Below are 25,880 nucleotides of genomic sequence, written 5' to 3'. Positions count from 1 at the left end.
AGAAGTCTAGTTTTCCTTATACAGTAACTCAGGTAGACATTCTATGCTGTCTTTCTAACTCATATTCTTTTTCTTAACTTCAGGGTCTTGCTTATTTGCATACTAAAGGCAAAATGCATAGAGATATCAAAGTAAGTTCACAATATATTCAAATTGCTGAGTTTTGAAAGAAATTGTATGTTGCTAGTTAATAGTATTTGTGCTTTCGTTTTAGGGTGCAAATATCTTATTAACAGACCATGGTGATGTAAAGTTAGGTATGTTATTTTGAGTTCTTAATTTTTTTACCAAGAAAATTAAATGATATTTAAGTTTGAATAAGTTTATACATATATATATATATATATATATATATATATATATATATATATATATAAAATCATAATGATGATTACCTGTGATACCTATTTTATTCCTAAAGGAGAAAACTCTCCTGAACTACAGAAAATCTCTTAGGTGAAGAAAGTCCTATTCATAAAGCTATCAGTCTTGTTACTTATGGTAGAAAAATACAAACCCATGGAATACTTTCCAGCAAATCATAAATATTTATGAAAATATGTGAGTAATCTGGTATATTAAATAGCAACAATGAACTAAATAGTGTATTTAATTTTTATGATTATCTTAGATAGGGTTTCATTGCTATTAACAGACACCATGACCAAGGCAACTCTTATAAAGGAAAACATTTAACCTGTAACCTAGCTTTCAGGTTCAGAGGTTCTGTTCATTATTGTCAAGGCAGGAACATGGCAGTATCCAGGCAAACGAGGACCTGGAGGAGCCAAAAGTTGTACATCTTGATCCAAAGACAGACAGGAGAAGACTGGCTCCCGTGAGGCTAAGAGGAGGGTCTCAAGGTCCGCCCCCACAGTGACACACTTCCTCCAACAAGGCCACACCTACTAATAGAGCCACTTCCTGGGCCAAGCATATTCAAACTTCCACAATTACCGTGTTTAATAACAAATATAAAATTTTATGTACATAAGAAAATATTCTAAAAAGTAGCAACAAAGTAATAACCTTGTACTGTTTTAGAATTCAGGTGTATGTTTTCTGCATGTTTTTAGTTTTCTCATTTTCCCCCCAAATTAACTTCTTTGTGCTTGTAATTAAAATAATTTAATTAGCCTAATACAATACATTTTTCATTCTAGTAAAATTTTAGGAAATTGTCTTTTAATGAATATGTCACAAACCAAGTAAGGGCAGATCTTAGTACTAAATTTATGCACAGTTCTTGACATTAATACCTAAAATATTAATGATGCTATGCCAAAGGTGAAACTTAAAAATGCTAGTTGTGTCAAAAAGAACTCAACCGATTTTCCGCTCTTTTTCCCTTGCCAGCTGATTTTGGTGTGGCTGCAAAGATCACAGCTACCATTGCAAAGAGGAAGTCCTTCATCGGCACCCCTTACTGGTGAGGCCATATTGCCATAGTCCTTTGTCATTTCTTCATGCTTTGCACTGAACCCTAATTCTTGCTTTTTAACTGTTTATTGCTTCTCTGTGAGTTTCACATCATGCACCTCAGTATCACTCATGTCCCCGTCCCCTCATACCTGCCCTTAACCCATGCAACCTCCCTCCCTAAAACAAAAAAACCCACAAACAAACAGGCACAGAAGACGTCTCATTGTGGAAGCTATAGTGTGTCACAGTGTGTCCCACAGTACATCCCTCCATCCACACATCTTCACTTGCAGATCTGAACCTTAATTCTTGATAATACAAATGACCACCAATGGCCAAGAGACCTGAGTGCTACTGGATACTTTCCTGGGCTTGATTGTGCTATGGGACTGTGATTCTTCATAGCATCCAGCACAGTGAAGGTCTATGTAGAAAATGGAGTTCTCAAAAGAAAGACTTCTTGTATCTCTTCCAATCTTCGGTTTTAATCAAGGACTATACTTCCCGTTGTTAAAACCTACACATCTGATGCTGGTGTCCCGCAACCCCACATGTGTGGTGTGGCCTGGTGACTACCACAGTAATTTCTCTAAAACACTGCTAACCTTCTGTTGAGGTATAATAGAAGACCTCACATTAAACATGAGTGTGAGCCTAACATGTGCCTGTAATCTCAGAATTCAGGAGGCTGACACAAGAGGACTGCTGTGAATTTGAGGGTAACCTGGGCTATGAGACCCTGACTCAAAAAAAAAGGCAACAGAATCGCTTAATATTTAAAATAGTGCAGTGAACACCATAGCAGACAACATTCAAAGTTTGCGTTAAATGTTGGGTTTGTTTGTATATGGTGTTTGGCTAATTTATTATTTTGAAAGTAATTTAAAGTAATTCTATACCTTATAAATAATGCCAAAATAAATTGTGTAAGGGGCTTGGAGAGGTGGTTCAGTGATTAGTAGCACTGGATGCTCTTCCAGAGGACAGAGTTAAATATGAAAGTAAAATAGGGCTGGGCATGGTGCCACACGCTCTGTGAGTGTGAGGCCAGCCTGGACACGGAGTAAGTCCCGAGCCAGTCAGCATTACATAGTCTCAGTGTGCCCATATGTCCCCTGGGTAGTGTCACCTACACCTCATGTGATCACTGTGTGTTTTGAGGTTTTTGGATTTTGTTTTGTGCGGGGATGGGGGTATGGGTGGTGATTACTGAGACATGATATTCTTTGTAGCTCTGGTTGCCCTGGAACTCGAGGTAACTCCTGCTTCAGCCTCCCAAGGACTGTAGTTAGAGGGGTTTGCTACCACACCTCTGCCTGCCTGGTTTCACTCCTCTCACTGTGTTTCACGGTGCTGTGAGTTTTTGATTAAGCTGCCTCCATAATTACGTCTTTCAGTGGGTCCACGCCATTTTCACAAGGAATTCTGAATTCACTTGTATAAAAGTTAGGTGGTTCTTATCTGGACCCTACCTTGGCAGTTTGTTTTCAATGTACTTTCCAGGCTCCCTAAGCCCTGAGTCGTGAAGATGTTTTTTTAAATTCAGACCAGATTTACACTCTTATAAAATGAATTACTAAAACTTAGTAATGTGTTTAGACAAGAGAGGGCTCCTCTGTTTCTGTACTCGTCCCAAACAGTAACAGGCTGTGTGTGGCTCTTCCCAGGTCTGTGTCACAGGTGAGTCCCACTGTGCCCTCCACTCTCCACAGCCCCTGCATTTGCTGGGGTTTCCTCTGATGTGTGCAGGCACACCTTACCCTCAGCTTCCTGCTGACTTTTTCTCAAGGTTTCCCCTCCTCTGGGGTCGTTGGTCTGCAGGTGTTTAGCATTCCTTAACAGTGTTACAACACAGACTGGAGTAGAACAACAGTGTTCTTGGAGCGCAGGATTCAGAAGAGGAAGGGAGGATTTTTAAATAGGGGATTTTCCTTAATTTTTAATTTTTTTATGGTTTTTGGTGTGTGTGTGTGTGTGTGTGTGTGTGTGTTTTGCCTGCATGTACATGAGTGTACCACATGTGTGCCCATGGAGGTCAGAAGAAAGCCTCAGATCCCCTGGCGCTGGGGTGCTGGCAAATCCCTATGCAACCAGTGCTCCTAGCCACTGAGCCATCTCTAGCCACCAGAAATGAAATAGGGCAATGGGACAGGGTGGTAAGGCTTCGTTCCTTCTTCCATCTATGAACATAACAAAGAGCAACGTGTTTTATATCATTTAAGAAAATAACAAGTGCTGTGCTCACTGATCCGTCTAGGATGGCTCCAGAGGTGGCAGCGGTGGAAAAGAACGGCGGCTACAACCAGCTCTGTGATATCTGGGCAGTCGGGATAACAGCCATCGAGCTTGGAGAACTTCAGCCGCCTATGTTTGACCTCCATCCAATGAGGTGTTCTCATTATTTACAACACGTTGAGGATGAACTGCTGATTCCTCGGGGTTCTGGGCTCCTTTTCACGTGAATCGTACTAGTAAAGTACTGTAAGGGCTCAGAACTAATGTCGTGTAACCTGCTCGGGTCTGGGGAGCTGCCTCACTGTGCAGGTTGCTTTCTACACAACTACAGACCTATGCTTGGAACCCTAGCACCCTTATAAAAGCTGGGGTGTCGGGGACAGGCAGATCCCCAGAGTTTGACTGGGCAGCCTTTCTAGACAAAGCAAAGCTCTGGGGTTCTCTGAGAGACCCTGTCTCCCAAAATAAGATGAAGAAGAGTAAAGGAAGACAGCCCTCTGCACACATGGGCAGGGCGAGCACGCTCTCATTCATTGCACACACGTGAAAGGTAAACACTGCACACATGTGCAGGGGTGAACACTCAACACATATACACTGCACATATATTCATGGGCAAGTTCTCCTTCCTCTCTCAAAGGTGACTCTTGTAGGTTAGCTCGTAGACAGTAAGATAGTATAAGAATTTATTGTCCAAATAAATATCAGGAAATGGATATAATTTGCCAGAGTAATTATAAATGCTAGGCTTTGCTTAAACCTATAACTTAATTTTAAAGTAACGTGTCAGTGCTGTGTAATAAGCGAATACACAATTATGTAAATATGCCTGCACTGTACTATGAGCTATACAGGTAACTGTGGTAAGGAAACAGACATTTTACGGCCTTGTTTTGTGAATAAGGACCTGTTTGACATTAAAGATCTTTTTTAAAGCTAGCGGAAGTATTCTAGAACCTTCCCAAAACGTGAAAAAAGCCAAGGACTGCAGGCTCATCTCGCAGCAGAAGTGCTTGTCTGGCTTGTACAAAGTCCAGGATTTGACCGGCGGGGTCATCAAAAAACAAAAAATGAATATCAAAAAATTCCATGTCTGGGCTGGAGAGCACTGACTACTCTTTCAGAGGTCCTGAGTTCAATTCCCAGCAACCACATGGGATCCTGTGCCCTCTTCTGGTGTGTCTGAAGACAGCTACAATGTACTTATACAAATAAAAATGAATAAATCTTTTTAAAAAATTCCATGTCCTAAGCAATGTCTTCAGTGCCTTTCCATGAGGAAGTCTTACACAGATTTACAACAGAATGTTCAGTCTGACTATTAATTGCAATGATAAAGTGTCTAGTATTGCCTCTAACTGAAATTTCTATTTCAGGGCTCTCTTCTTAATGTCAAAAAGTAATTTCCAGCCTCCAAAGCTAAAGGACAAAACTAAATGGTGAGTTACAGGTTACACAGTGCTGCAGAATTGTCATAGTTCTTATGTTCTCGATGACCGCTTCAGGGGCACACAGGCAGTGAGTAGCATACCCTGTGTGCGTGGCTGTCCCTCCGAGCGCATGGCAAGGGACCAGGTTTATTTTCTAGTCATCCCTGCTGTTCACCATCAGCCGCTTTCCACTGTACTGCTGTCTGGGGTGAAAGAAATGTGCTGAGGGGAAGGGCTGGAAAGGAATATCTGAAGGGTTTGGAAAGTTTTTTGGGGTTTTTTTTGTTGTTGTTTGCCCTTTTTTTCATTTTCACTAATTAAATATTATCTTCTCTGGACTGTGATGTCTGCAAACATTTCCCAGATATGGTGACACCCAAACCAGTCCTTCTGGTCTTGGCTCTCTCCGTAGTCTCGAAGGACGCGCTGCTCGTTTTCACCTTAATCCTTTCCCTTTTGCAGCCATCGTTAGACTTCATGAGTGTTAGGTAGAAAAACTGAAAACTTTCCTGATTAAAATCTGCATACATTTTATAAAGTAAACCAGCAAATAAAGGTTTCTAATATCACAAACACAGTTCTTGCATAGGTGTATGGATTTCTTGGAGGTCTGTTATACACATCCAAATGTGTGTGTCCATTTAACACGACAGTCTATACTGTGAAATTCAGATTCTAGTAGCCCCCCAGTAGACTCTGAACTGCTTTATGTCATAACCTGTGGGGTACAGCTTCATCTAGGGGTAAGGTGCTGGCAAGTATGACAGGCAAGTCACCCTATAGTGTGCCTTTCTGTGCTGACACAGCCTCAGCCTCCTAGCATTTTGGAACTGGAAGGCTTTGTGACAAGAATACCTTAATATTCACTCAGGGACAGTGAGTATCAGCATTAAGTTCATGGTCAGATTCCAGAGACACTGTTAACATCAGACTCCCTACCACTCTCTCCCACTGTTTCTCCTGAGTGTCTCTCACAAGTCACCACAGGCAGAACAGTGAGGCATTTCTCTGCTGAGATGTGCTGTGTTGTCTTGGCTAGTTACTATGGCAACCTCTGTGGTTCTTAAGCTATTTTCCCCTTGTGGAATCTTGACACTGTCAGAAAGAAGCCTGTTTGTTATTAGTAATGAAGATAGAATTCTTTCTCTTTTCTTTCCTTTTTTAAATTTAATTTAATTTTTTTTTTTTTTTATTATTTGCTTCTCCCTCTCCCTGCTTTACCAATGCAGGTAGCAGGAAACCCCTTTTAGTTGCTAAAATCATTCCATTTTCTTTGCCCTCCCTTTCATTATGAGTTCCAGAAATTCTTTTAGAATTTAAATTGTCTTGTATTAGTCTCTCTACTCTCCATGTAATCCAACTCAGTATAGAAATAAAAAAAAAAAATGCTCTGTAAATGCACCTTGAAAGAGGACCTTAAATCATGCTTTAGACACGGCCCGCCGACTTCTGTCTGTAGAGCGGTGTTTGAAGTTGTCTATTACAGTTGCTGTTTAATTGCACAGTACTTACAGACAAAACAGCTGCACACATGTACAAGGGAGATGCCGTGTTTCATGTTTAGGTTTTTGGCCTGTATGGAACTAAGAGGCCTAAGGAAAAAGCAGAACGTTGTTTCTCACTTTCTAACTACTCCTCAGTTGATTGTATGTACTAACAGCAGAAAACTAATACAAGGGAAATGTTTTTATACTGTCTCTTTTTATTTGAAGGTCATCGACATTCCATAATTTTGTCAAAATAGCACTAACTAAAAACCCCAAGAAAAGACCAACTGCTGAAAGGCTTCTGACTGTAAGTCACTGGATCACAGAGGGGTTCTGAGGCTCCTGGCAGCTCGACTTTCCACTGCAACAAAAGCAGACATTGTAAAACTTAGGCTGTAATTCATGTCTTCAGCAGGGATCAGCCAACTTTCTGTAAGGGACCAAATCTATCTACATACATACATACATACATACATACATACATACATACATACATGCATGCATGCATACGGACTGTACAGTTTCTGTCACAACTATTTAGTTCTGCCGTTGTGACACAAAAGTACCCATAGATACATACATGGGCATAGTTTTAGCCCCCAAGAAGACTTTATTTACCAAAGTAGGCAAGTCAGCAGATTTTGCTGAGACTACAGTTTGATGACCTCAGCCTTTTAGAATACTCTCCAAAACCATATCATCTAAAATTAGTTGCTTTCTTAATTTATGCAAACTTCTAATGTATTCTACATTTATATGTAATGTAAATACCTTTATATGAGAAAGTAATTAGTACAGCAACCTAAGAAAACTATAATTTAACTGAATTAAATGTGACTATATAACATGCTTTTTCTTACTGTTTTGAAACACCCCACAGTATTCATTTGTATACTGGGATGATACATAAATGAACATCATCATTTAGCTGGTAATAGTTTACAGTATAATTTAGATTAAATTAGCTGTACATAAAGAAGTGGTTCACAATCTGATCTAAAATCATAGGCGATCATACATAGTGATCGTAGTGATCATAGGTGATTGTGAAGATCATAGACGACCGCAGGAAATCATAGGTGATTTCCTCCATATCCGATGCAGACCCCACTGCTCATCTCTGATTACAAGTTACTGACTTAAAAATCACAATGACATTTTTTTAAACTAAAATGTGTGATGGCACATTTGTGAAATTTTATTTGTTTGGTTTTTATTTAGCACACTTTCGTTGGGCAGTCAGGTCTGTCTCGGGCCCTCGCGGTTGAACTGTTGGACAAGGTGAACAATCCAGACAACCATGCTCACTACAGTGAAGGCGACGATGATGACTTTGAGGTAAGAATGGAATACAGGCAAATGCTTGAAAATTTTCAGAGACTTTTAACTTGTATTCTGTTTATTTCCGTTATTCATTTAATTTTGGCTTTATAGACAAGGTCTCGCAGGATCCAGCTTGACCTGGACCAATGTGTTGATCAGGCTAACCCTGAGTTCTCAGGTGTCCTCCTGTCTCAGCCTCCCAAGTGCTATGGTTACTGGTGTGAGCCACGACACCCCAGTTAAGAGTTTATTTTCTTATTTACAACTTCAGTTTAGTTAGAAAGGATGGAACCACAAACATTAACAGTGTACATTCTGTGTACATGCTAATCATAGCCTGCTAAGGCTTTTCCTAATCTTGTTCTGAGTTCTGAAATCCTCCTCCTCCCTCACACATGCCTAGAGCTCCAGAGGCCTTCTCCCAGCTCTTCTCAGCTTACAGTGAGATGTATCTTCCTCAGAACATACAGAAATGGCATCTGTTGCCTAGGAAACAGAGGCTTTAAGAATTTCATTTTGGAACAAGAAGGAAAGGTTTAGACACAACACCTGTGCATATAAGTTCATAAAAGAGACTGCTTAGAAGTGGAGTTGGTCATTTTTTCATTTTCCCATTTATGTATATTAACAAAATATCAGTAATTCTAAAGCAGTAAGTTGAAATCCTCAACGGGAAAATACTTTTACATAAGTATTGTTCCTTGTATAATCACATGTAGCTATTCTGTTACCATGCACGTCTTCTCTGAAAGCATGATGGGATTATTTTGAGAGTACCATATGCAGTAGCACGACATGTAAATTAAGAATAAGGGACTTTGTGCTCATTGACTGTACCATTGTTCTATTTAAGTGCTTAAAAACTATAGCCCTATATATTATATTGTTCTATAGAATCTTTAAAAGACAATCTGTGTTCTCCTAATGCTTCTTAAAATTATAGTCCTGTTATATAATTTTATTTGATGTTAAATTAACTAGAACTGCAAACATTAAATAAACCAGCCACGCATAAATTCCCTACACACACTAATACTGAGACCACTGTTTGTAGCCTTAAGATTAATACAGCTTGGGCAGGCAAGATGGCTGAATGGTTAGTAAAGGGACTTACAATAACTGGGCTTGATAACCTGAGACCTGAGTCCAATTCCAGACACTCAAATCTCCACATGTGAATACATGTAGCCAAGGATACATACACATAAATAAATATAATTTTTAAAAATAAGGTTAACAAAACTTTATGGCAGGCATATTGACATTCAACTTGTAAACCAAGGACTCAGGAGGATTACACAAAGCCAGCCTAGGTTACATTGTGAGTTCTAATCAAATAGGGGTTGCTTTGTAGAAAACCTTTCTGAAAACAGCAAGCAGATTTAATCCCATAACTTAAAACTTAACACAGCATGAATGGTTACTTAATTCCCAACTGATCTTTAACTATGCAAAGATACAAACCCCTGGGCTTCCCCTGGGCCTCCCCTGAGCTTCCCTCCTCTGCCTACTTGCTGAGTGCTTTGTGGATTTTGTTTGATTGTTAGTTTAGTGATATGCTGCTCTTTCCAGTCCTTGAAACCCAGAACCTTCGGTCATATCATGGGGTATGGTGATGTGAGACTGACCCCGTCCCTGCATCCAGAGAGAGTGGGTTAGTCTCAAAGGAGATGCAGAAACGTCAACACAAAACGGATAGATCTGACAGTTCCTACGGAGTAGGAAATACGGGGTACTGTGGAGGAATACCACAATAGGGCAGGAAGGCCAAAAGCTTGAAGGATGACTGAGAATTAGAAAAGAGCAAGAATAAGGTTTGGGGTGGGCGGGTTGGTTGGTTAGTTGGTTGTTTTGTTTTGTTTTGCTTTTCAGATTTATTTTATCATTTTTTGGGTACAAACGTTTTGCCTGGAAGAGGGTGGCATATCTTCTAGAAGAGTTTCAGACAGTCATGAGCTGTCTGTCACGTGGGTACTGGGAATTGAACTTGGATCCTCTGCCAAAGCAGCCACTGTTCTTGCCTGCTGAGCCAACTCTCCAGTCCAATGATAAATAACTTGGATAGAGGAGAGAAGTCATAGCATGTTTTGAAAGCCTGGTGGTAACAGAGAAAGTATACTCCTTGGGGAACTAAAGACAGCTCAGTCTGGCTGGTATAGGAGATAAGTCGTGGACATAAAGCCTCAGACTGTCTCTCTGACCATGAGAAAGCTGTGGACTAAGGCCTGTTAAAGAGCTGCCTACCAGGAGGAGCAGGATAGGGTTGACAGTCCCTTCAGAGTCACCAGAATAACAGCCAGAGTGAGACATAGTGAGTGATGGAAGGCCAGGAAGAGAACTGCTGCCAGATCTCAGTTTGAAACCCTGAGGGATAGAACCACTTCCTGAGGCAAACATGAGCAAAGTCAAGTCGGAAACAAAGGATGCGTTTACTTTTTTACTGAACAACTTCCATATGGAGAGGTCTAGTCAGGAGTTAGATGCTGGTTGTAGGGGAAGAATTTGGCCTATATAGATGTGAGTCACAGGAGATTCTTAAATCTTAGACTTTCAGATACACACTAGAGAGGGAGAAAAGGGAAGATCGGATACCAATGATGAGGAAGAGAGTATGGATTAATGAAGTTGGTATTCAAGTAGGAACATTAAGCCCCTGTGATGGAAGTGAGAGAACGGGCTCAAAAATCAGACCGGGAATACAGTGTGGAGTGGAGCTCGAGGTGGCTGAGGAGGAGCCTCTAGGGTGGATACATCTGGCTCTCCACAGCGCCGTGAACCCAGGTCTGCGGGTCACACCAGCTGTATGGCACCAGCCACTTTCAGAGGCATCAGTAACTGACGAGCATCAGAAGTTTGGTAGCTCAGGGCTGAGCTGGAGGTATAGCTTCAGGTGAGCCTGAGCTTACGCTGAGAGGTGAGAGTCGTAGATGACTCGGTAGTTTATAATGTTCATGCTTTAAGTGCGTGTCAGTGCTGTCGGTTGCTGCTGTTGTTGTTGTCGTCTACATGTATGTCTGTGCATCACATGTGTGTCTGGTGCCTGTGGAGACCAGAAAGGGCAGCAGATCTTTGTAACTGCAGTCACAGATGCTTATGAGCCAGCTGCCTTGTGCGTGCTGCAAAATCTACTGGGTCCTCTAGAGGAGCCCAGGCTCTGAACTAATGAACTCGCCAGTATTTCCCCTAGTACTGCACCCTTATCCACCTGCAAAATTACCCCTTAAAGCTGTCCCTGGTGCTGCCACTCCCTTGCATTGGTCTCCAAACACTTCCTTCTGCTCAAAAAATAAAAATCGAGAGTTATCATCTGACATTCAAGGCCATTTATGATCTGAATTCCACAGTCCGTCCACACAGTTCCCCCATCTTACCTAATGTCAGTGCTGTCAAGTAACTGCCAAACCGCACTTCCTGCAGATACTCCTATCGTGTGATCCCTTCTATGTCTAATGCATCTCCAAATTCTGCACAGCCGACGCCTGCTGTAGCCCCGAAAGGAGTGTGTGCCGAGCCTCTGAGCTCTTCAGGGCAGTGTGGAGGAACGGCTCCTTGTCCAGAGTTCAGCAGTATTTCTCTGCTTAATAAATGGCACTACCATTGGCACTTTGAACATAGTCGTATTCTTTGTCTTCCCGAACAGAGCTCTGCAGACAAGGTTTGTCTGACTTCAAATCCCTTCAGAGTTTTTCACGACATAACCGTGGGATAACTGAATACGCATTTACAGTATCTGCCGTTCCTCATGTTGCTGTTGTTTACTTAGAAATGTTTTAGTAGATATTTATAGTTGTCAATAAGCAATCATTTAAAAGGAAAAGTTTTTTGTTTTTTTGTTTTTTTGTTTTTTTTTCCTCCGGAGCTGGGGACCAAACCCAGGGCCTTGCGCTTCAAGCGCTCTACCACTGAGCTAAATCCCCAACCCCAAAAGGAAAAGTTTTAACCTTTTATTTGCCGCTGAAATTTTAAGTGTGTATGTTATGCTTATATTCACAGCCTCACGCAATCATTCGTCATACCATTAGATCAACAAACAGGAATTCCAGAGCTGAACGGACAGCTTCAGAAATAAACTGTACGTACTTACTAAACATTTTTCAGGGGTGGTGTTGGAGGGTTGATCTGGGTGTTCTTATGTTTTGGGGAATTATAAAATCTTAGACTAGAGCTGGAGAGATGGCTCACTGGTTAAAAGCACCCACTAGTCTTCCAGAGGTCCTGAGTTCAATTCCCAGCAACCACATGGTGGCTCACAACCATCTGTAATGAGATCTGATGCCCTCTTCTGGTGTGTCTGAAGATACCTACAGTGTACTCATATACATAAAATAAATTAAAAAAATCTTAAAAAAAAAAGAAAAAAAAAGAAAAGCCAATGAGTGTTGAGAGCTTAGTAGGCTGTTAAAAAAAAAAAATCTTAGACTAATCAAGGCTATACACTTTGTTTCAGACGATATTGGAAATATAGGTTGCTTTTCTAGTTTTCCTGGAATTATGTTGGTTATTGTTTTTAAATTGTTTTTATTTTTAATTATGAAGATAATTGTGCCCATTGCTGGAAATTTACAAGAAATAAGAAATAGAGAATTTACATTGCTCACCATCATATAACCTACAGCCATCCCACTGTTAATATTTTTCTGCCTTCTTATTTCCCCATGAGTATTTCATGTGGCTAACAATATACTTTTACATTACGGAGAAACATTTTCTGTTTTTTGGCATTGGCTTTGTAACTCCACTCCATGTTGAACATTGAATTATGAGTGTTTAATGCTGTAGAAGATAGTCTATTATTGGGTGTTCAATACTGTAGAAGATAGTCTATTATTGTATGTTTAATACTGTAGAAGATGGTCTATTATTGGGTGTTTAATGCTGTAGAAGATAGTCTATTATTGGGTATTTAATACTGAAGAAGATAGTCTATTATTGTATGTTTAATACTGTAGAAGATAGTCTATTATTGGGTGTTTGGGTGTGTTTTAAATATTTTAGATCAGTGTGCAGATGACTCTTTACAAATGTTTAAAGTAGAATTTTGATTTTTTTTATTCAATGAATTAGTCATAAACAGACAAAAATTTTATACTCAACTGCCTTTGTCTCCTCAGCTGCATTTTAAAAAAATTAGAAGTGTTAAAGGCCTGGGTGCTGGCAGCACATACCTTTGATTCCCAGCACTTGAGGAGGCTGGACTGGCAGGTCTCTATTAGAGTTCAAGACCATCATGGTCTACAGAGGGGTTCCAGGGCAGTCAGAGCTGCACAGAGAAACTGTCTCAAAAAAAAAAAGTCTGGATGTGGATTTGCTGACTTAGACGTGTATTTGTCTCAAGATTTCTTTCCATGTAAAGTGAGATGCATGACTAACAATACAAATAGATTTTTAACCATAATGAAATAAGATGGTTCATTAGGTACTCAAACCAATAGGATTCTTACAGATAGGTATTAAATCACTGTCTACACTTTATTTTATTTTTATTCTTTGGAAGGTGACTACATTACCCAGGCCAGGTTCAGACTCGGTGACTTCTCTTCCTTGGTCCCTGGAGTCTGAGACTGTAGGGTGTACCACCTCCCCGACCCACCCCCAGCTTAGGTCCATTTTCTTCAAACCAAGTGTTCTTGGCTCTTTAAAAGAATGCCTTCCCTCACTTAGCCGTTGCTCACCAGGACGCGTCATGGATAAGCGAGTAGTAACTCCACACTCGATGTCTTTGTTGTTGCTATTGCCAGCGTGCAGTCTCCTTCCCAAAGTCATCGTTGGGAAGATATGTGCCTGCTGAGCCATCTTGCCAGAGCCTTGTTGCGTCTTATGAAAGGTTTTGTGCTCTGGGACACCACAGATCACCTTCTTGGATGAAGCTGTACTTGTCTGTGCAGCTGTATGGTGTTCCGCTAATGTTGTCTGACTTGTCTCTGTTTCTAGCCTTTGCTCTTTATGTTAGTCTTCGTTTTAATATATTCATTTTTATTTGTGTGCCTGAGTGTTTTGCTCGCATGTGTGTAGGTGCAGCATGAGTGTAACTGGTGCCTGCAGAGGCCAGAAGAGTATTAGACCCTTGAACATGTGGGTGCAAGAGTAACAAATGATCTTAACACTGATTCCAAAATTGCACAAGCACCTTCTGTGGTGTCTCGTAGTTTGCAATTACGCTTTCTAGATAAGATACCTACCCCATCGACATGAAGTTAGGAGCAAAGCAGGGCCAGCTTCAGTGCAGTCAGTTGCTTCGGCCCTTTTGGCTCAGGGCCATTTCTTAACACTCGTGATCTCTTTGCTCGTGGATTCCAGATACCGTCTATACTGTGGTACTAGGTCCCCAGCGCAGCACGCTGGGGGTGTTGCCTCTGCTGAGGTCTGTCAGGCTGTCTCTCCTCCTCCACTCCTCTTCATTCACTGTCCAGGTGACACGTCGTTGTTGTTTTCATTTTATCTGGTTTTATATAAATAAATTTTAGAGTCTTGTTACCTAGTTTTAAAGTTTATTTTCACTGGTGTGTGACTAAATTATACATTCCCAGAGCTGACATCTTTATGATGCTCAGTCTTAGCTAAAGAGCCGCCTCTGCCGGGAGTTGGTTTGTTTTGGTGATGGTCACGATGTAGGTTTTCCTGGGCTGGAGAGATGGCTCAGTGGTTAAGAGCACTGACTGCTCTCCCAGAGGTCCTGAGTTCAAATCCCAGCAACCACATGGTGGCTCACAGCCATCTGTGATGGGTGCTGATATCTTCACAGAGCACGCCTCAGATGGAAGTTGGAATCATTTTACTGGCGATTTTCTTCACTTTACATTTAAACATTCATAGACACCGGGATGTTTTATGGCTCTGTTCTTGCTTGCTGAATAGATTTCAGTTCTATTCTGGTTTTTGCTTCAGGTTTTTTTTTTTTTAAGTTGAGCTGGTAACTTACATACAGAGATGATCAACTCTTAAATGTGACGCATGGAGAAATTTAAATATACGTACACCCCTGTGGCCTGCCCTCCAGCTCACCGTGCAGGACACCGCTGCAGTCTCAGACTTCGCCTTGCTCTGTCACGCTTCGTACCCTTCCACTGTGTCCCTGAATCCAGTCAGTATCCAGTCTGATACCTGTCACATAGGTTCCTTTTTAGCTGCTCTTGACTTTTACACAAATAAGCTTGACACACTAGACTCTTTAATTCAGCCATATCTGAGAGTCGTTCATACCATCGTGTAGGAATACAGACTAGCAAAATCTTGCATTTATGAGTATATTACGACACACCCATTCTGTTGATTTTGTATTGGGTTATTATGATCACTCTATGTGTTCTTTCTTTATATTTTTAGTAGGCCTGAATAATTTTTGAACCTGACTGTTGATATAACAAAGAATCTAAAGCAAACAAAGGAAGAGAGATTTGGTTTGGCTCATGGTCTCTTAAGTTTCAGTCCATGGTCAGTAGGCTCTGTTGTTTCTGGGCCTGCACTGAGGAAGAACAGTATAATCAGGTCCATCATGGAAGAAAGCTGTTACCCACATGGGATGAGAAGTCAGAGAAAGTAAGATGAGCTAGAAGGCACAATCCCCAGTGACCATCCGTTAGGCCCCGCCTTTCGTCTGTCCTTCATCTCCCAGTCGCCTTTCCATTTTGTACTCAGCCTTGAATTAATCCATTCTGAGGTCACAGCCCTGTGAGCCCATCAGCTGGCAACATGGATTTTCATGGCCATCTCACATTGAAGCCATAACAGATCCTGTGCTAAACTGACCAGGGATAAAGAAATAGTCCAACAAATTAACATTTATTAATTCCTTGTAGTGACATAAAACATACCATAGGAATGATGGGGTGTCATATCTAACAAAACAATGGGAGTAATAGAATTGAGGTGACTCAGAGCGAAGCAGTGTGTGTGTGAGGGGAGCTCTGGCTCTGCTGTGGAAGCAGACGGAGGCCTCCTGCAGCTGGGCCCTGTGCTTAGGAATGCCTTCCTTTGAAGCTTGCTGTCTGGGTTGCATTTGAGTCAGTGACTTAGATCTTCCAGTCATAATACAGTGATTCACTGTAATGAGCAAGACTTACACAGGAGGTTCCTGACAGTCTGACTTAAAGAGCGGCTTCTCAGAGAGCCGTGGAGCTCAGAGAGAGTACTCATTACATGAAACGTGACACATGCAGAATATCCTTGGGAGAAATCACGTTCCTTCCGGACTTTGCATTCAGATTTGTTGTTTGTCCTCCCGGATGGTGAATGCCAGGAAAGATTCCGCCACCCCCTCTCTCTGACCAAGATATAGGCATATTAGTATTGTGGCACATAACCTCAGAATTCACAAGTTTGAGACAAAGGATGGCTTGTCGAAACCCTTGCCTTTTTGTTTTGTTGTGTTCTTTAAGACAAATAAATGAAAGTTTTAAACAAGTTGAGTAGACTTTACAAGCTTCTTACACTTCCCCAGTCTAAAGTGTTTTCTTTTATGTCCTTTGCCTGAATGGCAGTGAAGCCTATTAAACTTCCTGGCTGAGCTAACCCCGACCGACCGTCAGGAAACATGCTGCCCCTGGCTCGTCAGGAAACGTGCTGCCCCTGGCTCAGGTTTCTGTCTATCCAGGCACATAGATGAGCCGCCTTCAGCATAGACAGTTTACGCTACTGAACTCAGCTCTGTTGTCTGGCTGGGGCGCAGTAAGCTGCTTAGGTGTGTGGGGCCTTGCTTTTCATTGGCTGCTGCTCCTTTGCAATGTCTGCTCTGCACACGTGTGAGTCATGTGTTACTGAACACACTGGTCGCAGACTGCAGCTCGGCTCTTTCTAGGCCTTCTCATACACACGTGACAGGAACTTGTTCCTGTGTCCACTCTGCTGTTAAGCCATTCAGTGAATTTTACTTCAGGTACAGTAATTCTCAGATGTAAATTTTAGTCATGCACAGATTGCACGTGTACATATAAACACATACGTAGACATATAATTTCAGTTTCTGTGTTGAGATTGTCTGCTCACCCAGGTCTCTCTCTTAAGTCCTCTTACGATACATCCTGTCTGCTGATCACCTATATTGTCTGTTTCTTTTCTTCAGCTGTCTTTGACTCCTGTTTGCTACCTTCAACTTTATCCAGGATGTTTTTAAAATCTTTACTTGTTTGTTTGTTTGTTTGTTTGTATCTCGGGCAAGCTAACACCATACTGAGCATCTGAATTTTGTCCTCTTCCTTTGAGGAATGAATGACCTGGCAGGCAGCTGACTCTTTTAAGGTTCCCATCCTGTCTCTCTAGACTGTTTATACAAGGTTCTTCTGGGCAGAGTCTCGGGCGTCTGTCCTCATACTGCAGGCTGTGCTAAGACTGTCCCTTGCTTACAGTGCTATCTTCCAGCTCGACCCAGCTGCCTGTAACTCCAGTTCCAGTGGATCCCTCAGGATCCTGGACACACACCTGGAGGCCAAACACTGATACACATAAAACAAAAATCTCCTTTCAAAAACATTTGTAGGTTATGTTAACTGTTTTTGGTTTTTTTGTTTTTTTGGTTTTTTTGTTTTGTTTTGTTTTGTTTTTTCGGAGCTGGGGACCAAACCCAGGGCCTCTACCACTGAGCTAAATCCCCAACCCCTGTTAACTGTTACTAATGAATAGTGGCTTTTATTTTAGATTGTTGCTTTAAATAGATGACATTTTATGAAATGTCTTCCTCTCTTGGGCCAAAAATTTTATGGCAGACCTGGGCCAAAAATTTTATGGCAGACATGGTTGTACACACTTGTTACTCCCCCCACCCCACGCACTGAAGAGTCTAAGGCAGGAGGAAGGCTCAGAGTTGGAATCCAGCCTTAGCTGCACATAGTGAATCCCAGGCCAGCCTGGGTTATGTGACAGGCCATTGGGGTGTGGGGGAGGAGGAAAAAGAAGAGGAGGAGGAGGGGGGAGCAAGGGAAAGCTTATGGTTTACTGTTTGGCTCCATATAATTAATTACGTTAGCAGTTCATATTTCTTTTTACATCTTGTTTTTAAAGATTAAATACAACTAGCTTTATTTGAAAGCCTTTCAGCAATTAGCTAAGATTGCATTTAGAAATCTTATATGTGTAAATGTTGAAAAAAAACTTCAGCCTTTTAGTCACATTAGTCTCTTAAAATTTTTAAAGTTTTAATAGCTTGAAGTAGGTAATGAAAATATTTCTCTGTTATAGACTATTTCATCTAAAAGAAATTGCTTTTTGAATACTTTGGGTAATTCTGAAAGTGGTCTGATGAGCTCAAATAACATGCAGGCAGAAAGCGGCCATAGAGGAGGAGCGCTGCTCTGACAGCCCTTTGGTGCTCCTTAGGGATCGTGCAGAATGTTGCTAGGTTTCTTCACCACAGAGCTGTTGCTTCATCTCAAAACAGCATCTGCAATCTTTGAAGTTTTGTTTGTTTTGTTTTTTGTCATCTACTTCCAAAAAAATTTAAATGTTTTCTCTTAACACAAATTTGGGGGTTGGGGATTTAGCTCAATGGTAGAGCGCTTAAGGCCCTGGTAAGGCCCTGGGTTCAGTCCTCAGTTGGGGTGGGGTAACAAAAGTACTTTTTAAATTTCCTAGTGTCAGCCAAGAATTAAGCCTAGAAAATGGGAGGACTCTCTCTGATTGTTACTTTATCTGGGTGGATATAAAGATGTTGTGTGGTAAGAATAAGAAATTTTTCCCCTGTGCCTCAGTGGTGGACATTCTCATTTCATCCCTTAAACTAACCATGTAAGATGATGACTTTATATGTGTGTATGTATTTTTATACACTTATGCATCTGTTCTATATTTTGCAGTTGACAAATTACAGTTTGAACCTCCTCTAAGAAAAGAAACAGAAGCCCGGGATGAAATGGTAACTGACTTTAAAACATTTTCATGTTTGAGAAAACTTAAGAGTAAGATATATTTCAGGAAATAAAGTAGCTACATTTTTTAACATATTAACTTTACTAATCCAGTTCACACTCTGAAGTGTGAGAAATCTATAGAGGCACTTTGGTGGCACTACAGGCCACGTGGTTTGACCGAGTACTCCCAGTACTCTGGGTGCACATGAATTACTTAGCTCCGACTGGGACTCAGCCCTTAACCCTGTCCTTACTGGTTCTCTTGAGGTTTCAGGAAGCACATTTGCACTGCTGTCCTGTTTAAAGTGTCTTATCTGTGGGGTTGGGCACGTGGCTGATGGTGGGACACTTGTTGTGAGTTCTAGCATCTGTTCGTTACTATAGCCTTATGGGCTTTGTTTGTTGTTTGTGAGGGGACTCATGGTGTAGCCCTCCAATTGCCGTAGTCCTCCTCTGCTTCAGCTGCCTAGTGCTGGGGTGCCAGGCATGTGTCCTCACACCAAGTGACAGCATTTCAAAATTAACTGTATATTTAATCCTTTTTATATAGGACTAAATAAATAAGATATTGTTAAGATTAGCATAGAAGGTTCCTTAATAGCTACTTTTTTATTGTTCTTGTTCTCTTTTGTTTTTTAGTCAATATAAGTACTATTCCTAGTGGATTTTAGTGGCATTCTTGCTGCTTGTTTCTGTATGCATCAGCGTTTTTCATACACATTAAATGGATTATTTAATTGTCTTGACCAATGGAGTAGTTATGCAAATAATTAAAATTTTTGTGGGTTATTTTGTTTTTGTTTTTACTTGTCAGATTGAAAGCTATATTTAGTAGATATGAGGAAGTTCAGATGATACTGAGTCATTGATCTAAATGTGTCCAACGACAGAATAAATTGTGGAGGCATAAAACCGATTAGATGCCATGGTAACTAGCAGCCACAACATCCGGGTTTTTTTTTTGAACCAGATAATTTGGCTGATCTGTAATTAGTAAATCAAAAGTGTGATATTACCTTGGTTAATGTGTGAAAGTAACACTCAACACTGTGACCTGCACAGGGATTATCTTCAGAACCAAACTTTATATTACATTGGAATCCTTTTGTCGATGGTGCAAGTACAGGCAGGTAAGTGGCTTTCTTATTAATAACTTGATTATGTGAACGGCTTTGATGGAGATTTATCTTAAAGTTACCAGTTAGAGCTCTAACTTACGTTATTGACAAAAATGTCATGAACTATTTAGTAATGTTTTTAAATGGGGGGGGGGTATCTTCTTCATTGTTTTGTTTTTCAGTTGTTTGCTTTGCAACAGGACCATGTTATGTAGCCCTGGCTTGCCTGGCACTTCCTAGTTAGGCCAAGTTGGCCTTGCACTTGCAGCCATTCTCCTGCCTCTGCCTCCAGAGTGCTGGGGCCACAGGCATGTGCCACCATTCCTGGCATAGTTTTTGTTGTAGTCTGAATATATTGTGTGTAATGCTGATGTATTGAAAGATGTCGTTGGGAAATAATACTGGAGGGTGGTCAGGAAGCCCTTGCTCTGCTTCTGTAATGGAGTCTCTTCACATACTACACCTGTCTTTATTCAACAGTGATTGAGGGGCTGACCTCAGTGAGCCACTGACTTGTTTATGTGTTTGTGCATTTCAGTGACCTGGAGAATTCATTGAAAATGTAGACTTCTGGGTCCCCATGTTAGGCCAGTAGAGCTGAGTTGATAGAGCCATGTTGGTCAGTAGATAGAGTTGGCAAACTGTATCCTGTGGGTCAAAGCTAGCTGCTGCCCATTCATTAAGAATGGTATTTGGGGGAGAAAGGATGGAGAAACATAAGAAGGGGAAAGCAGGTGGAGAGATGGCTCAGCAGTGAAGAGGACTTGTGTCATCCCCATCATGCCCACCCCCAGAAGCCAATGCCCTCCTCTTCTGGCCTCTGCAAGCAATTGCACACATGGTATAAATACATATACTCAGGCACATACACGTGTGCATACATATACATAAATTTAATAAATAAAAGTTTAAGTTTAAAATGGTTATTTTCATTTTAAGTGGATAAAAATAAAATTATATAATTTTGTTATATGGAAAGATTTCAAGAAATTAGTGCCAGTGTCAGTCAAGATTTACTGGGAAACAACCATATTAACTACTTTATGTACCATTTATAACTGTTTGCACCTATATTGGTAGAGCTGTGATTACTGTATGCCATCTGACGTATACAGTATTTCAGATCTGGCCCCTTAAAAAGTTTGCCAACCCCTGCCAACAGCCTTAGAGAATGGAATCTGAAGGTCCTAGTAGGTAGTTTCCCACTTCACTGAAAGACTGGAGCAGTATACGAGACCACTGAGGGATGCCACTGTCTCTCAGACTTTGCCAGCTGGTCGCCTGGCGCTCTCAAACTGCAGGCTCTGATGCAGTGGTCTTCCAAGCGTTCGTTGTCAACGCTCTCAGCCCCACCCCCACCCCTTGAGTAACAAAGGGTTAATCGTGCAGGCCCACGCATCCATGGGCTCCAGAATTCTGAGTTTCACCGTTAGCTGTTTTGTTCTTGTGTGCTTTTGTTTTCTTTTGGTTGTTTTGACATTTGGTTTTTGCTTTTTTAAGCAGGATCTCATATAGCACAGGCTGGCCTTGAGCCCCTAGTCTACCTAGCCTCCGCCTGCCCTCTCAGCGATAGGATTATACCCATCATGTGCGTCATACTCCACCCTTGGTTGGAGGGAGGTTTGATTTTACTTCCTGATTTCTTATAAATGCACAGCCTGGTTTTGTTTGTTCTCTTTCCATTAGTTTAGGTCCTCTAGGGATACATGTGACATGGATGGATTCTGTAAACAACATGTTAGCTTAGAGTGTGACATGCCCGTGTTACTGTCCCCATACACATGACACACCTCACCCAGGTCACTCAGGCTCTGTCGGGTTGCCACCAGGCCTCCCTGCACTGGTCTTCATTGTACACCAGTCAGTGCATCTCTTGACAAAGTAAAGTCCACTTCATCTCAAGCATCATCACATCCGGTTATAAAGCGTCTCTGTGAGTTCTGTCCCAAGCAGGTCTCCACAGGCTCCAGGGTCGTGGACGGTTGGTTTGTTTCTTTTGTTGCTTGGAAACAAAACCAGAATCCTGTCATACTAACCACGTGCTCTGCCCCAAAGCCTGAATTTACCTCTCTACTAAGCTTCATCTAATTTAAGTTACACATCAAGTCCAGCAGAATAGCATGAAAAACACTGTACCTCTTGACTGTAGCTGGTCTGATAGAGTCTTAGAATGTGAGGTCGGAGGTCACATCACTGTTTGTCTCTCAGAGCCTCTGGATGTAAACGTCTCAGTGACGTGTGGTGGTGTCGTCTATGTCCAGTCACGTATGACCATCTAAATTGAGCTTTTTCTTTGATTAGATCAACGTCTAAGCGAGCCATACCGCCTCCGCTACCTCCCAAGGTAGGTTGCCGAAGGATTTGGAACAATAACTCTTTTTTTTTTTTTTTTTTTTTTGTGCTGGGGACCGAACTCAGGGCCTTCCACTTCCTAGGCAAGCGCCCTCCCCCTGGCCTAAATCCCCAACCCCAACAATAACTCTTTATATAATTACGTTTTAAAAATAATTTCATTGACTTTGTTGAGTTTTCAAGCTTATTAATTTTCTATAGAAGATGGAGATAGAAAGTACATTGCAAAGATGATTTTATGTGAAAGAATGTTCTTTAATAGACGCCAGAAAGAAATGGGACTTTGCTCCTTTGGAATGGTATTTGTCTGATGGAGGGAGATAGAAGGTTTATTAATCATCACTATTTATGACTATAATTTGACATTTCAATCGAACCATTCTTCAGTAAGTCATTGCCTTGTCAGTTTCTACTTGTTAAATATATGGCAACTGCTTACATAATTTTATTGGTTATAAAAGTTTTATGATTTGTTGTTGGGACTCATTTTAAAACCCTCATGTTAAATTCATAGTTGTGTGGGCAGTGACTCACTTGGGTACGTTGCTGAAGATCACTGTGACCTTTTAAAGAATACTTTCTTACCCTCTGTCATTAGCCAAGGATAAACAGTTACCCTGAAGAAAGCCTCCCAGATGAAGAAAAATCCTTAACCGTCAAACGTTGCCCTGATCCGGAGACCAGAGCACCTCAGGTCCTCAGAAGACAGAGTAGCCCAAGCTGTGTTCCTATAGCAGAGACATCCTCTGTAGGTACGGCCAGCATCCCAGGAATGCACAGCATCACAGCCTGTGATCTAGATGAGCCAGACAGATGGGGTGGAAAGCCGTTCTCCTCCTGGGTCTAAGACTACTACCTCTTTTCTTCAGTCTGCAGAAGGACTTCTGCAGTTCAGACTTGGTTTTGGTGTTTTAATTATCCTATTTAGTCCTAAATGGACTATTTAATTATAGTCCACACAAATGGACCACAAGAGATTCAGACCGTTTCAGCCTCGTTCAGCCACTTAGTAAATCTTATAGGATCCAGAGGAAGAGCCCACGGTTCTGCCCTCTAAGAGGGTTATATCTATCACAAATAACGGTATAAAAGATGACAGCGCCCAGTGACGCTTGCCTGTCATCCCAGTGCTCCAGGGAGAGACCAGCCTAGACAACATAATAAGGCAGTCTCTGTAATTAATTTTAAAAAATTAATATGATGGAAACAAAGAACAGCGGGTGTGTGGTGTTTCTTAAAACAATAACTGTATTAGCAGAGCCCCGACGTTTCTGAGAGAGGGGAGGCTAGAGAATAGTGAGTGGGTTATTGGAGGGTGCTAAGGAGCTTCAGGAGCTTACAGGGGGGCGAGCCAGAGCTGGGGATGATTCTCGGAGACTAAGGAGGGGAAGATGGTCTTGTTTGAGGTGTCTCATATGCTGTGGGAGTGATATCTAAGGTAGGACTGGGCGTGTAGATTGATCTCCATTGGGAAAGGTGTCGAGTGTCCCGTCAGTGGGGTAGGTGTTATTTGTGTTCACAATGTGTTTGTCTTAACTGAAGAGCACCACTAAGGATGCAGTGCAGCCTGAGTTTGGAGGGCAGCAGCGAAGATAAGTTAACTCATCTGACAGAAGCGTGCTGCCACAAACACCCAAGAGGAAGGGAAATAATGGGGGCAAAGAAAAGTTATTTTTCACAGAATGTCCTTTGTGTGTTCACTCGACTTTAACCACGGCTCCCGTAGGAAACGGCGATGGTATTTCAAAACTGATCAGTGAGAACACGGAGGGATCAGCACAGGCTCCACAGTTACCTCGGAAAAAGGACAAGCGGGACTTCCCTGTGAGTACAGCGGGCGCTCAGACTCTGTTCATAACTCATATCCTCTTCACGGATAAGAACCAAGGGACTCGAGTTGAGCATGGCGGTGTCCCAGCTTCACCAGAGGCTGAAGAAGAATCCCTAGAGCTCAGAAGTTTGCGGTCATGGAGCCAACACGAAGACTCTGCTTCTTTTATATGTATAGAGAGGTGGCTGCTTTTCCAGAGCCTGGGTTCAGGCCCCACACCCGTCTGTGATTTCAGTCCCAGGGATCTGACTCCCTCTCTAGGCTTCCACCAGCACCAGACACGCACACAGTGCACATAAACCATGCAGGCAAAACACTCATAAACAGAAACTAAAAATAATTTTAAAACAAGTATATTATATGTAATAACTGAAATAGTAAGTGGCTCGTGGTTTATTTTTAAACCTAGAGTTTCTTACAGTATTAAAAATTACCTTTAGGGGGTTGGGGATTTAGCTCAGTGGTAGAGCGCTTGCCTAGGGAGCGCAAGGCCCTGGGTTCGGTCCCCAGCTCAAAAATAAATAAATAAATAAATAAATAAATAAATAAATAAATAAATAAATTACCTTTAAAAAAATTTTTTTTTTTTCACAGAAACCAACCATCAATGGCCTTCCCCCAACCCCAAAAGTGCTGGTAAGGACTGTTTTCATGAGACCTGTTAGCTGATGTTTTTTTAAATCTCTTTAGAAGCAGTAGAAGTAGATTTCCTGTCAAGTCCATTCAGCCACCAAAAGAAAGAATTTTATAAAACAAAGTTGGGGGTAGACATAACTGCACTGCAGTTGGATCACACACTCCAGTTGGAGTGGAATGCTTAAAATTTGGAGACCAAGTTGGATGTAATAGCAGGTCTATATAATCTTGGGGTTCTGTGATGCTAAGGCAGAAAGATCAAAGTTCAAAGTCAGCCTGGTCCACACGGGGAGTTCCAGGCTACATCTGAGCAATCAGATATCAGAGGAGGAGGAGGGGAGGAGGCAGAGGATAAGTTCTGGGAGGGAGGGGGCAGAGACAGAGGAGAAAAGCAAGAACAACAACAACAACAAAAAAAAAAAACCCAAAATAGAGGATTCATAAATTCTGGCCATGGTTCTCACACCAGCATCTAAACGCAGCTTAGTTTGAATCTGATGTTAATGCTGGGCCTTCTTCCCTATGTGGTCACTGTCTCTCTGCCCCGGAGCCATTCTCACACTGAGCTCACAAAAGGACGCTCGGCGTACTCTGCCATCTAACGAGATCGTCTGCTGGATGTCCTGCCAATCACGGAAACAGGGCGCTCTCTTTATGACTTACGCTCAGTGGTTCAGTTAACTAGAATATAAACTTGTTCTCTTGTCCGTTGCATGCATTCTAGAATTATACTGCAGTCTTACAACTGCAGTGATGCTGAAGAAATCAAATGTTATTTCACTTTAGTAATGTAAGTCCTGAACTAATAACTTAAAGCTCATTAAATGTGTAGATGTTTGGTAAATTTGACACATTGACTCTAAAATGGAAAGAAAGGGAAGGCCATGACTCTTGGGAGAAAAAATTTTAACTGTGTTGAAAATTTGTATTTTGTTTTGAGGTAAAACCACAAATTTTCTTCAAAAAGTTTGTATTGCATGGTTTTCTAGAAATATTAAAATTACATAAAATAAGCCATATTTCTTTCTTTATAAAGATGGGAGCATGCTTTTCAAAAGTATTTGATGGCTGCCCTTTGAAAATTAATTGTGCAACATCCTGGATACACCCTGATACAAAAGGTACAATTTCTCAATTATATATGTGTGTGTGTGTGTGTGTGTGTGTGTGTGTGTATACACATATGTATGTATGTATGTATGTATGTA

At 41.4% G+C, this 25,880-nt stretch overlaps 1 protein-coding gene across 1 annotated transcript in view; it reads left to right on the top strand.

Moving 5' to 3' along the window:
• Map4k5 (mitogen-activated protein kinase kinase kinase kinase 5) overlaps nt 1-25,880 on the top strand; it is a 92,508-nt gene that overhangs the window by 43,485 nt on the left and 23,143 nt on the right. Inside the window, exons 6-20 of the mRNA XM_032907869.1 lie at nt 84-131; nt 215-257; nt 1,357-1,429; nt 3,680-3,811; nt 5,034-5,096; nt 6,800-6,881; nt 7,796-7,912; nt 11,891-11,969; nt 18,682-18,740; nt 19,798-19,865; nt 22,155-22,197; nt 22,804-22,957; nt 23,932-24,029; nt 24,631-24,672; nt 25,709-25,793. Coding sequence (XP_032763760.1) covers nt 84-131; nt 215-257; nt 1,357-1,429; nt 3,680-3,811; nt 5,034-5,096; nt 6,800-6,881; nt 7,796-7,912; nt 11,891-11,969; nt 18,682-18,740; nt 19,798-19,865; nt 22,155-22,197; nt 22,804-22,957; nt 23,932-24,029; nt 24,631-24,672; nt 25,709-25,793 — 1,186 coding nt within the window. The remainder of the gene's footprint in view (nt 1-83; nt 132-214; nt 258-1,356; nt 1,430-3,679; nt 3,812-5,033; nt 5,097-6,799; nt 6,882-7,795; nt 7,913-11,890; nt 11,970-18,681; nt 18,741-19,797; nt 19,866-22,154; nt 22,198-22,803; nt 22,958-23,931; nt 24,030-24,630; nt 24,673-25,708; nt 25,794-25,880) is intronic.

The sequence above is a fragment of the Rattus rattus genome, chromosome 7, assembly GCF_011064425.1.
Source record: "Rattus rattus isolate New Zealand chromosome 7, Rrattus_CSIRO_v1, whole genome shotgun sequence".
Taxonomy (NCBI): domain Eukaryota; kingdom Metazoa; phylum Chordata; class Mammalia; order Rodentia; family Muridae; genus Rattus; species Rattus rattus.
This window is presented reverse-complemented; position numbering and strand designations above follow the sequence as displayed.